The sequence below is a fragment of the Neltuma alba genome, unplaced genomic scaffold (genome assembly GCF_004799145.2).
Source record: "Neltuma alba isolate B1F8T4 unplaced genomic scaffold, ASM479914v2 tig00006518_pilon, whole genome shotgun sequence".
NCBI classification, from domain to species: Eukaryota; Viridiplantae; Streptophyta; class Magnoliopsida; order Fabales; family Fabaceae; genus Neltuma; species Neltuma alba.
Genome location: NW_021634487.1, coordinates 148,710 through 163,349, shown reverse-complemented (window position 1 = coordinate 163,349; position 14,640 = coordinate 148,710). Strand labels below are relative to the sequence as shown.

The 14,640-nt window shown below is 33.8% G+C and overlaps 1 protein-coding gene across 1 annotated transcript in view; it reads right to left on the bottom strand.

Annotated features, from left to right (window-relative positions):
- Positions 1–5,314: 5,314 nt before the first annotated feature.
- Positions 5,315–14,640, bottom strand: part of LOC114750552 (hydroquinone glucosyltransferase-like) — a 78,051-nt gene continuing 68,725 nt past the window's right edge. The window contains exon 2 of the mRNA XM_028939146.1: positions 5,315–5,460. Within this exon, the coding sequence (XP_028794979.1) occupies positions 5,318–5,460 (143 nt within the window). The 3' untranslated portion in view covers positions 5,315–5,317. The remainder of the gene's footprint in view (positions 5,461–14,640) is intronic.

Below are 14,640 nucleotides of genomic sequence, written 5' to 3'. Positions count from 1 at the left end.
GAGGTCCCTTGGGACCTGTTAATGATTTTGACATTTGTGGGACCTCAGAGTAATAAATTACCTTCTGTGGGACCTGTTAGTGATTTTCCCAAAAAAAATTTTGTTCGATCATATCCTCCTGCTTCGGTTCCAGTTCCCCTCTCTTCTCTCTCTAATTTTCTTTTGCGTCCGAAGTAACCATGGAAGTTCATCTGAGTACGAAGAAGACTCCAATCAACGATTGCTTTGGGAGTTCTTGTAATTCGCAGAATCAACGATTTTCAGATTGCTTCTCCATCTCTTGCAGGGGTTCAATCCGTTTCTATAGCCAACAACTTTTGCAAATGGAGTGTTGTGATTCTTGCTCTCGTCGCTGTCTTTGGGAGTATCATCAACAAAATCAAGATTCTCATCCTCAGATTTCCAATGGTGGCACAATGAAGATTTCTGACGACATCTTAGGGTCTTAGCATCAGAGATATTTTTTGGTTATCAGAGAGAAAAATAAAAAGAGAATAACGGTCCATAAGCTTCTTCAAATAAGCTCCCTTCCTGAGCTTATTTTCAATCGTACGTTTCCATAGCTTTTAACCCTCAAGCTCGATGCCTTACAAGCTGTGCCAAACAGGATGAAATTTTTCAATTGAGCTTTTCCTCAAAATAAGCTGCTTATTGCCCAAAATAAGCTCTGCCAAACAGGCACTTAGTTATAGGAGTATGTTTTTGGTAGTTATATATGCTTTGTTCTTCCTCTGTTATTGCTGTCAAAAACAGAGACTATGGTTGTTGGTGGAGACGCTATGTTATTTAGGTAGAAGCATGTAGTTGCATTATTTGTTGTTGCATGAGAGTGAGTGCTTAATTTTTGGTTAGGCGGAACAGAGATTTTGGAGTGTGTGTGTGTATATATATATGGGAAAGCCGTGAGAATTATGGAGTGGAAAACATTGAAATTGAAATGGTTATTTGGGAGGAAGTTTAGGCATGATTTTATATGTGTGTGTGTGTCCACGGGTATAGGTGTTTTGGGTCTGAAAGTAATTGAGGAAAGGTTGTAACCGTGGAGTTATTATTGATATATTTATAGGCTAGGCGGTGGCCGAATAAAAAGGGAAGAACAAACTGAAACTTACATACACACACACACACACACACACACACACACACATATATATATATATATACCGGTGGATGTTAGCTGTTATGACACTTGAGAGTATAGCATGTAAGATAGTGGAAATAGGAGGTGGTATGGGTGAAATGGATTTGAGACCGAGGGAGATTAAAGAAGAATAGAGTTATGGGTTCATGGAAATGACATTTAAATAGGGAAGAAAGGGTGAGTTAATTAGCTAAAGAGTCACTGTTTGGTTTTGAATAAATATGAGCAAATGAAATATTTAGATGTTTGTGGGAAAGAGAAAATGAGAGATCAAGATAGGATGACAAGCTTGGATTGTTGATGTAATATTGGTTTCGGTGTTTGAATTATAAAGAGATTAAGAATGAAATTGAAGGAGAATAAAGGGATTAAAAATATGGTTTATAATCAGTTATGATTTTAGGTTATTTAAATAGGGACTCCATATTGTTGATTTGAGGTATGATTGAGGTTTCCAAATGGTGGTTGGAAATTTTTAACAGGTAGATTAATAACCATGATATTTATAAATTATTTCAAAGGTACACATCAGGGAAACTTTTAATGACACAGCCAAAGATTAATATGGGATAAAAGTTGTAATTAATAGAATTTGAGAATGGTTGTTTAAGGACTGTAAATTTAAAATTAAGGTGATTGAAGGATGTATAGAGGTTGAATTGCTTAGCTTGGATTTAAATAATAAGTATTAAGTTAATTGTGAATAAAAGCTTAGAGCTAGAGCTTATAGTATTATTTTGGAAAAATGAAATAAAATCAATTGGTGTGATTATAAGTGTATAATATATATATATATATATATATATATTATATTTGACCAAGATGACCAGTTACTAAGTAAAGTAATTGTATGGGTTGAGATAATTAAGGAAGGAAGCGTTCCAAAGAGAATAGTTTGAATAAGAAAAATTGTCCAGGATGACCAACTGTTATGTAAGGGTAGAGATTAAAGAAGATTTGAGATTTAAAGAGAGTTATTGAATTTATGAATTACAGTTGGATCAAATATTGATCTACCCTTACAAACATGATAGGTTTTGATATATTCTCAAGCTCACCAAGAAGCAGGAAGAAAGGAGAATGGTAAGGTTTTATTTGGAGGGAAGCAGACCCGGTAATAGTTCTTTTCTACTTTACACTTGTGCATGATTGCTGCATATCTGTTTGTGTCATATTGCTGTTTAAAGCATGAGAATATGTAATCCTTATTTCCTTGCATAGATTATTTAGTCGTGATCACGTGTAGCTGATAGACATGGGGCAGTATCAGCCAATTATTTGCGTATTATTTATTCAGTTTGTCTATCTGTCATTGTGCATAAATGCTTAACTGCATTAGCTTGCAAGGTTATGTTTCACTTTGGCTTGTTTTGCATGCTTTATGTAATCTGCACATTTGTTTGATAAAAATTACTACTATAGGAATTCTTTAGAATCTCACCCTCCCATTTATGATGAACAGTGAAGGCTAGTAGTTTAAAGGATAAGAAGGTTATTTAAGAAGAAGGTAAGCTGGTTGAAGAGCAGAGATGCCTATTATATTCTGTACCTATGCAGCAAAATATCTTGATAAGTTATTATTTATTCTATTATATATCTTATATGGGCAAGTAACTATTACTTGCATTATGTAAATATTATTTTGTATATTTCATAAAGAGGAGAGCACTGCCACATGCAAGTATGTGTTGTCAACCAAGATGGTTGCTATATTTTTTAATATAATATTATGAGATTGTACAGTATGAAATCATTCTAGGTAATAATAGATTAAGTTGAAAGCAAGGTTGATGGTGGATCACTCGTCAGTTATTCTAAAGGTTTGAAACGTTTGATCGACGGATTCTAATATTGAAGGGGGAAAAAAAAAACTTCCCTATCTTTTCCTTGGTCGGAAACCTGGCGTTTGTGATTCACAGACATTAAAATGACCCTATTAGTATTAGAAAGTCAGGTGTTGCAGTATGTAAGTCACTTGTACCCCATTCTCCCATACAACGGAATGTATTAAATTGATAAAATTTTCCACATTGTCCGTATTAAAGATAGGGTATAAAATATATGCTGTACATTTTCTCTCACATTTTTTTTATTGTATTGAATAAAGGTGAAATTGGAAAACAAAAGTGATTGATTACCGAACAAATGACTTATTTAAGAATAAACATTTCTCCTACAAGTGACTTACACACAGAGTGGTAGATATAGATGCATACTAGTCGGTTTGAGTTTAATTGTTAATGATTTTTTTAATTAGTCAACTATATGTAATCTTTTAGGGCCTTATGTATAATTTTTTTATTCACTAATGGGGGAAAAAACTGAAGCTGACCATTTCGCTTAAAAATAATATAGAAGTAGAAATCCAACTTAACTCTAAACATTATTTAAGAATTATAATTTTAAAATTTTTATGTATATTATATAATTTAAAATTTAAAAGTGATTATACATATTTAAAAATCAAAATTGAAAATTTCAAATATAACTTTGTTTAATTTTGTGGTGAATTTATTAAATGTCATACATAGACATACACACACATTAAAGTATAAGTTTTAATTATAGATCTCTTTAACATCTAAACAATGGATCTCTTTAATTTGAAATCATCAAATGCTTGAATTTCCTCAAGCGTATGTTCTTGGATGAAGAAAAATGAAATACTGTTGGCACGCGTACAGTTTATGACAAGCTCTGTTCGAATTTGATAGGATGAAAAATATACTTGCGCGTGAATGTTTGAATAAGATGACAATCCACGAAAAACATTTATAATCAAACTGACTTATGGTTTAAAATATTGCAAATTTGATGGATTCTTTATGCTAATCAACCAAGGAGGCTACCATCTATTACTCAGATTATTTTTAAATTTTTTAAATATTAATCTCTTTAATTTTACCTCAACTGTAACAGTGCTCAAACATGTGTTCTTTTGATTTTGAATGTAGAATAAAGAAATTATGTGCGCATGCTTATGCGAAGGGTGCCTAGGGACCATACACATATACACATGCTACCCTCGATACTTAATATAATGGTTACTTGGAGATTAGATTTGGTTTTAAATATAATATCTTAATATACTTCATTTCCCAAATTTGTAATTTATTCTCTAAAGTATCCTTATTAAATACACATGTCAAGGGATTTTCATCCCAAGGTAGTCATGATTAAAAGTGCAGTTTAGAAAAATTAACTTATATTTGTTACAAATAACTAACTTAACTAATTTTCTTAATCTACTCAAATTAGTTAAGTAGTTCTGGGGGCAATGTATATATAATCTTACAACTTTGTTGGAGATTGACACAAGTCTTACTTATATGAGAAAGCCTTATCTTTACGCCACTAAGCAAAAATATGTAATTAACAATAAAATACATTAAAATTAAAGACTTACATTTTTCTACTTTTGCTACTAATTAAGATTATTCAATTCAAAATTTCGAACGCTAAACTATTGAGCATCCTCATAGAAGAACCATCTTCTCCCATCGCTTTAACAGCAGCATCCTTAAACATTTGGATTCTTCTGCTGCTTTCTTTACCTTCGTCACCTTCCATCACACACTTCACAATTCTAGAAACCACTATAATCCCACCATTTTCATTCTCCTTTGGCCTCACAGCAATCTTCAATTCTTCGGCTAACAACACTGCGTTCATTTTCTGCTCTGCAAATAGTGGCCGTGCAATCTTGGGCTTGCCATAGAAAACACCGTTAAGCATGTAGTTCCAACCTGAGTCAAAAACCCACCAACAGACTTGTGTCTCAAGACTTGGATTTGTGGGGCCCATGATGGGACCACAAAACCTTGATCCTTGGTTCTTTGAATAAAACCTTTTGGCAAGTAATCAAGTGGGTCCTCCTATTTTGCCCTCAAAATAAACTGAAGAAGCAAACTCACTTGGTGCTCTCACAACGCACAAGAACTTGTGCCCACTCATCTCTAATCCTAAGGCGAGTTGGTGAAGTTGGTCATGTGACAGTGTTCCAACACTCCCAAAAGAAACATATAGAACTAAGTTTTGTGGCTGATTGTTTAACCATGTTAAGCAATCTGTGGTTAACACATTTGTGGTTGCCAATTCTATCTATAAAATGGGCCCCAAAGGATAAACTGTAGGGTATTTATGATTATAATTTTCTTGCAGAATGGTTATTACCTCTCATTCTAGTTCTAAGAAGCTATTCACTATGATACCATCTACAAAATTGAATCGTTTACAAATGTGAAGAATTGTTTTGTAGGATTCACTTGATCTTTCTTGAACTATGTCAGGGAGATCCTTGCCATGAAAGGCTATGCAACCTGTAGAAATGAAGTTCCATGAGTTAATTTTTGATAGTTATTTAGTTTAATTAAAGCAGGAAAGAAAAAGAAAGCTTTGTGACTTGGGAGTTTCAAAGGTTGTGATAGCTCTCAGAAGCCCGTAGAAACCTTGTTGTGATCTTGGTCATGTTCGGGAAATTGAGCCGAGACACAATGAAGTTGCTCTCGAAGCATAGTAAACATGTGACTTGAGGTTGAATTGCTTGGAAATTTCTAACGCATCCACTGACAGCAAATCTGTGATCATAGCAACAAGGTGAGTTCAAGAATTCAAAGAGCTCAAAACATCTTAAAGTGATGGAAGAGACAGCATCATGGTATGATGGATTTGTGTTGTTGGATGGACGGCACTTTTAGGGATGTCATTTTGATTCACTTGTGGAAGAATAGTAAAATCTATATGAGGAGGGAGAGATTGAAGGATGGAATACGTAGTTTTGGAGGGAGGCCCAAGTGTTGGGATGAAGAGAGTGACATGGAAGCGAGCAAGGTGAACGACAAGTCATTTTGCAAGCTGTACGAGTGGGATTAGATGGCCCAAACCTAGGGATGGAACCATGGCAATGCAAGGACTTCTTTTCTCCATGGAAGATCGATAATCAGCTGGTTGCTTCATCACAGAGTGCTTCTTTTCAACTTTGAGACTCTACATGATATACACCTTTACACATATGGTTCAACTGGGAAATTGTTGAAAATATAGCTTTTAGGGTTAATACAAAATTTAGTTTTTCAAGTTTATCCTCATTTTGGTTTTGGTCTTTGAAGTTTCAAATAGTAAGTTTTGGCCTCTTAAATTTCTTTTCATTTAAAACATTAGTCTCCATAATCCAATAAAGACTTGGACCATTTTATCTCTTGAAGGACCAAAACCTATGGTTTGAAATTTGATGGACTAAAACCAAAATGAGAACAAATTTGAGAGACCAAAGATTATATTAACCCTAGTTTTTATTATTATATTTGTCCTTAATATAAGAGCTAATAGGGAATTAAATTTGGTTTTAAATATAAGATCCCAATCCATTTTGTCTTCCCTTATTTATCTAAACTAAGCCTATTGATTGCATACATGTTAAGGGAGTTTAAATCAAAGGATAGTTTCAATCCAAATGATTTGAGAGGGTATTTTTTTAAGAAAACTAACACATATTTTTGATAAATAACTAATTTAACTACTTTATTTAATCTACTTAAATTAGTTAAATATATATTATATTAAGAAGAGGTACTATTAACTATCTCAATTAGTATTCTTCTAAGCTTGCTTAATTAGTAAGAGTATTTCAATGTAAAAATTGCTAGTTGATGTGGATTGTTATGTCGGTTTGTGAAAGGCCATCAAAATCATATTAATTAATATCAGTAACTATGGACTTCGAGCTTTCCCGATATGTGAAGCTCGTGAGCCGGGAGTTGTTCCTTATTACTTGACCAATATAATATTGCAACAAGTGAAGATATGATAGATATTCCTTCCCGATTAATAATTAACAAATATACAAGCATCTCTACTTTATCAGAAGAATGCCTCCAATTGTAGCATTATTGGACCCTTCATTACTTTCTTCCATTCTTTGTTTCTTGTTTTGTTTCGCTTTATTTTGTCTAATTGCTTTGATGGGTACTGATGAATTATGCGATATGCGCAGCCATCGTGAACCATCACGTCACCATCGATGGAGGGGGCAGATGACCATAAACACATCAAAATCCACCGGTTTGGGGTGTCTGCTGCTCCTCAATTTTCTCCTACTTTCCATATATTTTTTTAATTTCTTTTTATTATTAGATTCTATGTAAAATAAGAGAAAATTTGATATCTGATGAGCAAAAATTGAAGCATTTTTCGATTTTTTTCATGGTCCAAGGAATTTGCATCTAAATTAAAAGGAACACGTCACCAATCTTTGGAGTATTTTTACTTTGAAAAATAAAATAAAACTGATGATACTATTCTTTTCCCAAAAGATATCAAAATTTCATTCTTTTTATGTAGAATTTGATCATAACAAAATAAGAAGGGGAAAAAAAACATTAGAGAAGTGTGACAAATTTAAGCTGCAGAAGAGGATAGGAAAAAAAAGAGTTAATATAATTTTTGGTTCCATAAGTTTGTCCTCATTTTGATTTTGGTCTCTCAAGTTTTAAATCATAAATTTTGGTCGCTCAGGTTTCTTTTTATCTTAAACATTTATCCATATAATTTAGTAAAGACTTGGACCATTTTACCTTTTAAAGAACCAAAACCTATAATTTGAAACTTGATGGACTAAAGCCACAGTTCATGAGAACTAGAAGAATCAAAATTTATATTAACCCATAAAAAAAAAAAAACAAAGCTTCCATGTCCAAAAACCACCATTAGCGATGGCTTGTAAGATAAATTTTGTTCAACGAATTATAAAGGCGAAAAGATTACATGGAAGAGAAGGAAGGAGAGGGAATGGATTTTAAAGAAGCTCGATCATAAGTAAGTAATAGAAGAAAATTAAGAATTTAATATATAGTCCCTTTTTATTCCAAGATAAGAGGCTATGGCATTTAGTACATATATAGCAATAGCATCCATGCATCCAAGATAGGGGCTATGATCATTCGAATTAAATCATTTCCGTCTGGCCAAGTTGACATAACTCTTGACTTTATATGAATATTTCCAGAAAAAAGATGCAGTAAAAGATAAAACAGAAACCTCGTACTGCTCAAAGTGATCATTAAAATCATTCCAGGCTCGTATTTTTCCACTTGCCACTCCTAACTTTCCCATTCAAGAGATAGGAAAACGAGGGTCTTAGTAGAGGAACCATCTTCACTAAGAGCTTTAACAGCAGCATCCTTGTGAACCTGAATTCTTCTGCCCATTTCTTTCCCTTCCTCACCTTCCATTAGTCTCTTCACAATTTTACAAACTTCCTCTTACTCCACAATTCCATTATTATTTTCATTCTCTTTTGGCCTTAAAGCAATCTCCAACTCCTCAGTTATAAACACAACGTTCATTCTTTGCTCTGCAAATAGTGTCCATGCAATCTTTGGCTTCCTATAGAGTATACTTTCAAGGGTGGAGATCCAACCACTGAGTCAAAAACCCACCAGTGGACTCATGTGTCAAGACTTGGATCTGTGGGGTCCATGATGGGACCACAAGCCCTTGATCTTTGGTTCTTTCAATAAACCGTTTTGGCAAATAATCAAGCGGGCCCTCCTTTTTTACAGTTAAATAATCCAAAGAAACAGACTCGCTTGGAGCTCTCGCTACCCACAAGAACTTGTGGCCACTCATCTCCAACCCTAAAGCAAGTTCGTGAAGTTGTTTAACTGACAGTGTTCCACCACTTCCAAAAGAGACGTATAGAACTGAGTTTCATGGTTGATTGTCCAACCATGTTAAACACTTCGAGTCTGACTCGTTTTGCTTAATTACTTCGATTCGCAAAATAGGGCCCAATGGATAAACAGGTGGGAGTTTAATATTACTTTCTTGTAGAGCCGTTATTACCTCTCGCTCCAATTCTTGGAAGCTATTCACTATGATCCCATTAGCAAAATCAAACCGTTTACATATGTGGAGAACTGTTTTGTAAGATTCACTTGATCTTTCCTGAACTGTGTCAGGAAGATCCTTTCCATGAAAAGCTATGCAACCTGAAAAGAAGTCCCATCAGTTAACTTCTGATAGATTTCAGGCTTAAAAAAAATCTCTAATAAAGCTATTAATTAGTTCCATTAAAGAAGAAGAGAGAGCTTTATAACCTGGGAGTTTCAAAGGTTGTGATAGTTCCTGAAAACCTGTGGAAACAGTGTCGTGATCGTTGTCAAGTTGGGGAAAATTAAGGTAGAAACACAATGTCCTAGCTCCTCCAAAATAGTAAATATATGATTTGAGGTTGAACTGCTTCACAATTTGTAATACATCCATTGGGAAGAAATCGGCAATCATAGCAACAATTCGAGTTTGAGATTTTAATGAGCTCAAAGCATCATGAAGTGAACAAAGAGATAGCATGACAGTACGATGCATTTGTGTAGCTGGATGGATGGCAGTATGAGGGATGTCGTTTTGATTCACTTGTGGAAGAATAGTGCAATCTATGTGGGGAGGAAGTGATTGAAGGATGGAATAGGTGGTTGTGGAGGGAGGGCCAAGGGTTGGGATGAAGAGATTGACATGGACATGAGGAAGATGAATGACAAGTCGTTTGCAAGCTCTATGAGTGGGATTAGATGGTCGAAGCCTAGACATGGAACCACGGCGATGCTGGGATTTCTTTTCTCCATCGATAATTGATGGTCTATGGATTCTTTCATATGCTTCCTCTTAACTTCGAGACCAATATATATAATTTTAAATATAGGAGTTATCTGGTAAATTAATGAAAATATAGTTTTCTTTAGAATTATCTTATTTTATTTTATACATATTGTAATGAGCCGTTTAACAGTTGCTATGCCTATAAATCTTGTAATACGATGTCATCACTTGCTAATATCATCAGTTATATTCAATTTCTCTTTAAATCAGTCAACAATTTCCTAGGCTTCTTGAAGAAAAGTTAGTGGGGGGATTGGAAATATAAATCCTTTATTGTTTTCAGCTGAAACGGAAAATATTCTATAATTTATATTTTATTTAAAACTCTCACTCTTTTTCCGCTAACTCTTAGTCTTGCTTATGCATTGCTGGATGAAACTTCATATTCATTATACCCATTAAATGCTTTTGTTCCTTTTTGCATTACTAGTATATTGTTGGTGAACATTTATCCGCTTTTCTTCGAGAAGCCTCTAGTAAATTGTTGACTTAATTAAATAGGAGAGAAATTGGATGTAACTGATAATATCAGCAAATGATATGGTAAAAACAAAATCATTACAATATTATGAGGTTTATAGGCATAATCTTATATCCTATTAGTATAAGGCAGATAGGAAAGATTTTATTTAATCAAATTAAATAATCATATTATTAAATTTCTTTCATGAAAGTTGTTAAATTTTAAAGCTGATTAGTTAATGAGGTTTAAGATTTTTATTGATTTAAGTAACATACCAATAGCTTAAAAGTAATTTATAAATAAGACCATAAGAATAATTATTAAATAAACCGCGTTGTTTATAATGTCATTTGCTAATATCATCAGTTATCTGTTTAAATAAGTCAACACAATTTCCTAGGCTTCTCAAAGAAAAGTTAGTATAGATGGTCGGTGCATGCGGATGTGATGGAGTTGGAAATATAAATCCTTAATTGTTTTTTCAACTGAAACTAAAAATGCTCCCTTTAGTGCATATCATAAGAACCTTTTAACTAATTCACACATACCCATGCAATTAGTTAAAATCAATGAATGTCATAAAATTCAAGTAATTTTTAATATTTTTCTTATTAATTATACTAAATTCTAACATCAGATTAATTTATATTCTCTCACTACCCTTATTAAATATGGGTATATAAAAAACTTTAATATCCATTGAAACTATCATAGGGTCTTATAAAAAATTCCTCTAGAAGGACTCTTATAATAAGGACAAGAAGGAGTATTTCATATGCCATTTATTATTAGGCACTAAAAGTGTCAACTATAAATTAGTCAATGAAATTTCATCCAATAAATGCTTTTTGTAACATCCCGAATTTTGGGTCTAGAAGCACTAAAATTAGTTTGAATTGGGTAGACTACCAGACCCCTTTTGGCAGAGGTCCTAGAGGTTCCCTAGACGGACAAAGGGATTCTTAGGGACTAAATCGCAAAAGAAAAATTTTCTGAGACTGAGAAAAGAGGAAGTTAGAGACTCAGAAGAAATCTCAGGGCCCAGGAATGAGAATAGAGATAAATGTAGGCCAAAAGTTATGTTGGAGGCCTCAATGAGGTGAATTTTGAGGTTAAGCCAAACTAGAGACAAAATTGTAATTTCGTAAAGTTTCGGGCTGGTAAGGGTAAAACTAAATTATGCCTGAAAATCTCAGAAAAATCCTAGAAAATGGAAAATGATAGGTTAAGGCTTGAACACTTCATAAAAATTCCAAAAAAATAGGAATAAGGTTCAGAGGCCTGTATGAGGCTAAAAATGATGAAAATGCCCCTAGAAGGAATTTGTGGAATTCCTAGGGTTTTGACTGATTTTGAATATTATTAAAAATGAATTATTTAAAGTATAGGGAGGCCTCAGATAATTGAAACAAAATGGGGGAAAATAGTTGAGAAATTATCACAGGTTTTAAAAATAATTCCGTCCCTAGAAAGTAAAGAGATTGGCTTTAATTGAATTTAAAGCCTATTTATATACTATCCGGGAAAAGTCAAAGTCAAATGTCTAGAGGTTGACTTTTGACTTAAGAAAAATTAGAGGAATTCCCCGTGATGAATGAATAGTATTGGTACCCGAGGATAGATTCTCGGAGTTGTGGATCGGTAGAAAGAATTCAGTCAAGATCACTCCAAAATAAATATTATTAATTATTTTAATTATTTTAATGGAAGAACAAGGGAAGAGCATCACTCTGTTTTTGGGTATGTTATATAATGTCATGTGGATTTATTTGAGGAGAGAAAATGGTGCCACAACATGTCCCAGTAGTCTTGGGAAAGTCAGGATCCCAAAAAGTACCCTACACGGTGTAGAATGGCAAGATAGGTGGAGGAATGCCTAAGGGTTGTATTTTGCATGAATTTATATTAATTTCCTCCCTATTTTAATACCTTAATGATGAAGGAAAATGGAAGAGACAAGTGTACGGTGTGATAGGAAAAGAAGGTATTACATGTACTTTTGGATGCAAGACACGTGTACAGTTGGATTAAAAGCATGTGGATTGATGATATAAGCATGATGTCGTCATAATGAGGTAAGCATGATGTTATAGGACACTTGTCACCATAAGATTATAAGAGAAAATGGACGGTCCAGATCAAGCCGCACATTTTTAAGATCAACGGCCTGGATTCGGTCTTGTTTTCTATAAATACCCCTCCCCTCTCTCTGATTTCATCCTAAGCTCATGGAAACCTTGGGGAAGCTCTAGAGAAATGATTTCTAGAGAGAGAAAGAAGAGGGAGAAGGAAAGGCCAAGTGGTCTCATGCAAGAACAAGCTCTAAAACAAGGTATGTTTATGGTTTTTGATGTAGTTTTCACTACTCTTGTTGTTGTTGAGCTTAGTTATGGATTTTAATGATTTTTGGGAGCTTGAAACCCTTAGGGGAGGTGCTGCACGAAATTGTTAAATGTGAGAGGAGATAAAATTGATGTTAGAATAATGTTTAAAGGCTTGAAAGAAATACGAATCAAGTGGGTTTATGCTGAAATTGGTTGAATTTCATGATTGTGTAACTTGAGGAAATGTTTTGGTAAGACCTGGTTCTTGTTCCTAGGATGTGATTTTGATGATTTTTATGCTTCCAATGTGTTTAAAATGAAAAATTGTGTAGGGATAAGATGAAAGAATGAAGTTGGAAGCATTGAAATCAAAACTGAAAATTTAGTGGCAGATTTCGTTTTTGGCCTAGAACCAGGGGAAGGAATTGGAGTTTGATGAATCTAAGCTCATATTTTGATTCTTTGGGTAAAATTGTGTAGGATTGTCTTAAGGGAACAATTTTTACAAAGCTAAAACACTACATGATAAATTAAGGAAAAAGGGATTAAATTTAAGGACATAAGTCTTCCATATTGTGTAATTCTTGGTCCTAATGAGTAATATGACCCTTGTGGCTATGATTAGGATCTTGAGGTATCCAAGCCAAGGTTTAGATGTGGTTGAGGAAGCAACCTTAATGGTTGGAAACAAAAAAGGAGTAAGAAGAAAGCTTAAGGACACAAGGTAGCAAACTTGACCTTACTCTTATGTGCTTGGTATTTGCTTGCATGTATGATATGTTTCTATATTATATGATTTTATGAACTCATGTGTGTTATGATTGTGAATGTGTTTGAAATATGCCATAGGCCTATGTGTTTTATGATAAATACATGATGATTGCCAAACATGTCATTACGTTATAAAGATGTTAAGTTGCAAGCATGTTATATATGCCAAGCTTGCCATGTATGTTTGGGTGGTTATTATTTGCTACTGAGATTCTCCCGAATCTCACCCTCTCTTAACCAACCATAGTAGGTTAAATGATAAAGAGAAGGCATGCATGAAGGAGAGTATGAGAAGCAAGGAGAAGAAAGTGGAGAATTATTCGTGTCAATGATTGAAGCTATTGGTTAATGTATAATTCTCCTATTGTGTAAATTATGTATATGAATGCCAATGATGTAATCTATTTGTTTAGAATGTTTATGGCATGAATGGAAAGATATATGAATGAATGGGAATTCATAAGGCTAGTTGTTGCATGTTCAAATGAAGGGAGAATTAAAGTAAGAATTGTCTAATGAATAAAATATAGGTATAGGAGCAGTTAACTTCCAGCTCCAGTTTGACCTATCAAATGAAAGAGTTAAGCCATGAAGTTTGGTAGACATGTTGTACACATCTCAAGCTTTAAAATGATAGGTAGAACATCTCAATTGGATGTGTATACAAGGAGATACGAATTTTCAAAATTAAGGCACGGAATCGGAAAGTTCCAGATTTTACCAAATGAATAGTAACCCAAGTAATTATGTTGAAATTTTAAATCCATGGGCTTGTGTCATGATCCGCTTGAACCGTAACGCTTCCAAATGCATACTTTGAGGGGTTAAAGTAAGGATGTTTCATTTTGCTATTGATACCTTACACAACACAACATAACATAACAACATTAATTACATAATTAGCGATGTTAATCATTGTATTGAATCGCATGTAATGGTTGTATCTAGTTATGAATGATATTATGATGTGTATTATACTTTATTCTCATTCCCTAATGTTGGAATTATGCATGGTACATTATGGAATGGATGTGGAAAAAGACAAAAGGGGGGAAATTGTTAAGTAATGTTAAAGTGTTGGAACTAAGTTGTCTTGTGATTAATATGGCCTATGTTTATGCTTGGTTTAATAGGCATTGAGAGGAGGAATTAAGAAGAAGCATTGCTCCTTGGAGGAATTAGTTGGACAAGCTTTGTAAAGGTAGCTTTGAATTATAATTTGATTGTTTATCTTGCTTGTTTGTTGTGATTTGTTGTTGCTTGGATTTGGAGGAATTTTGTGGTGA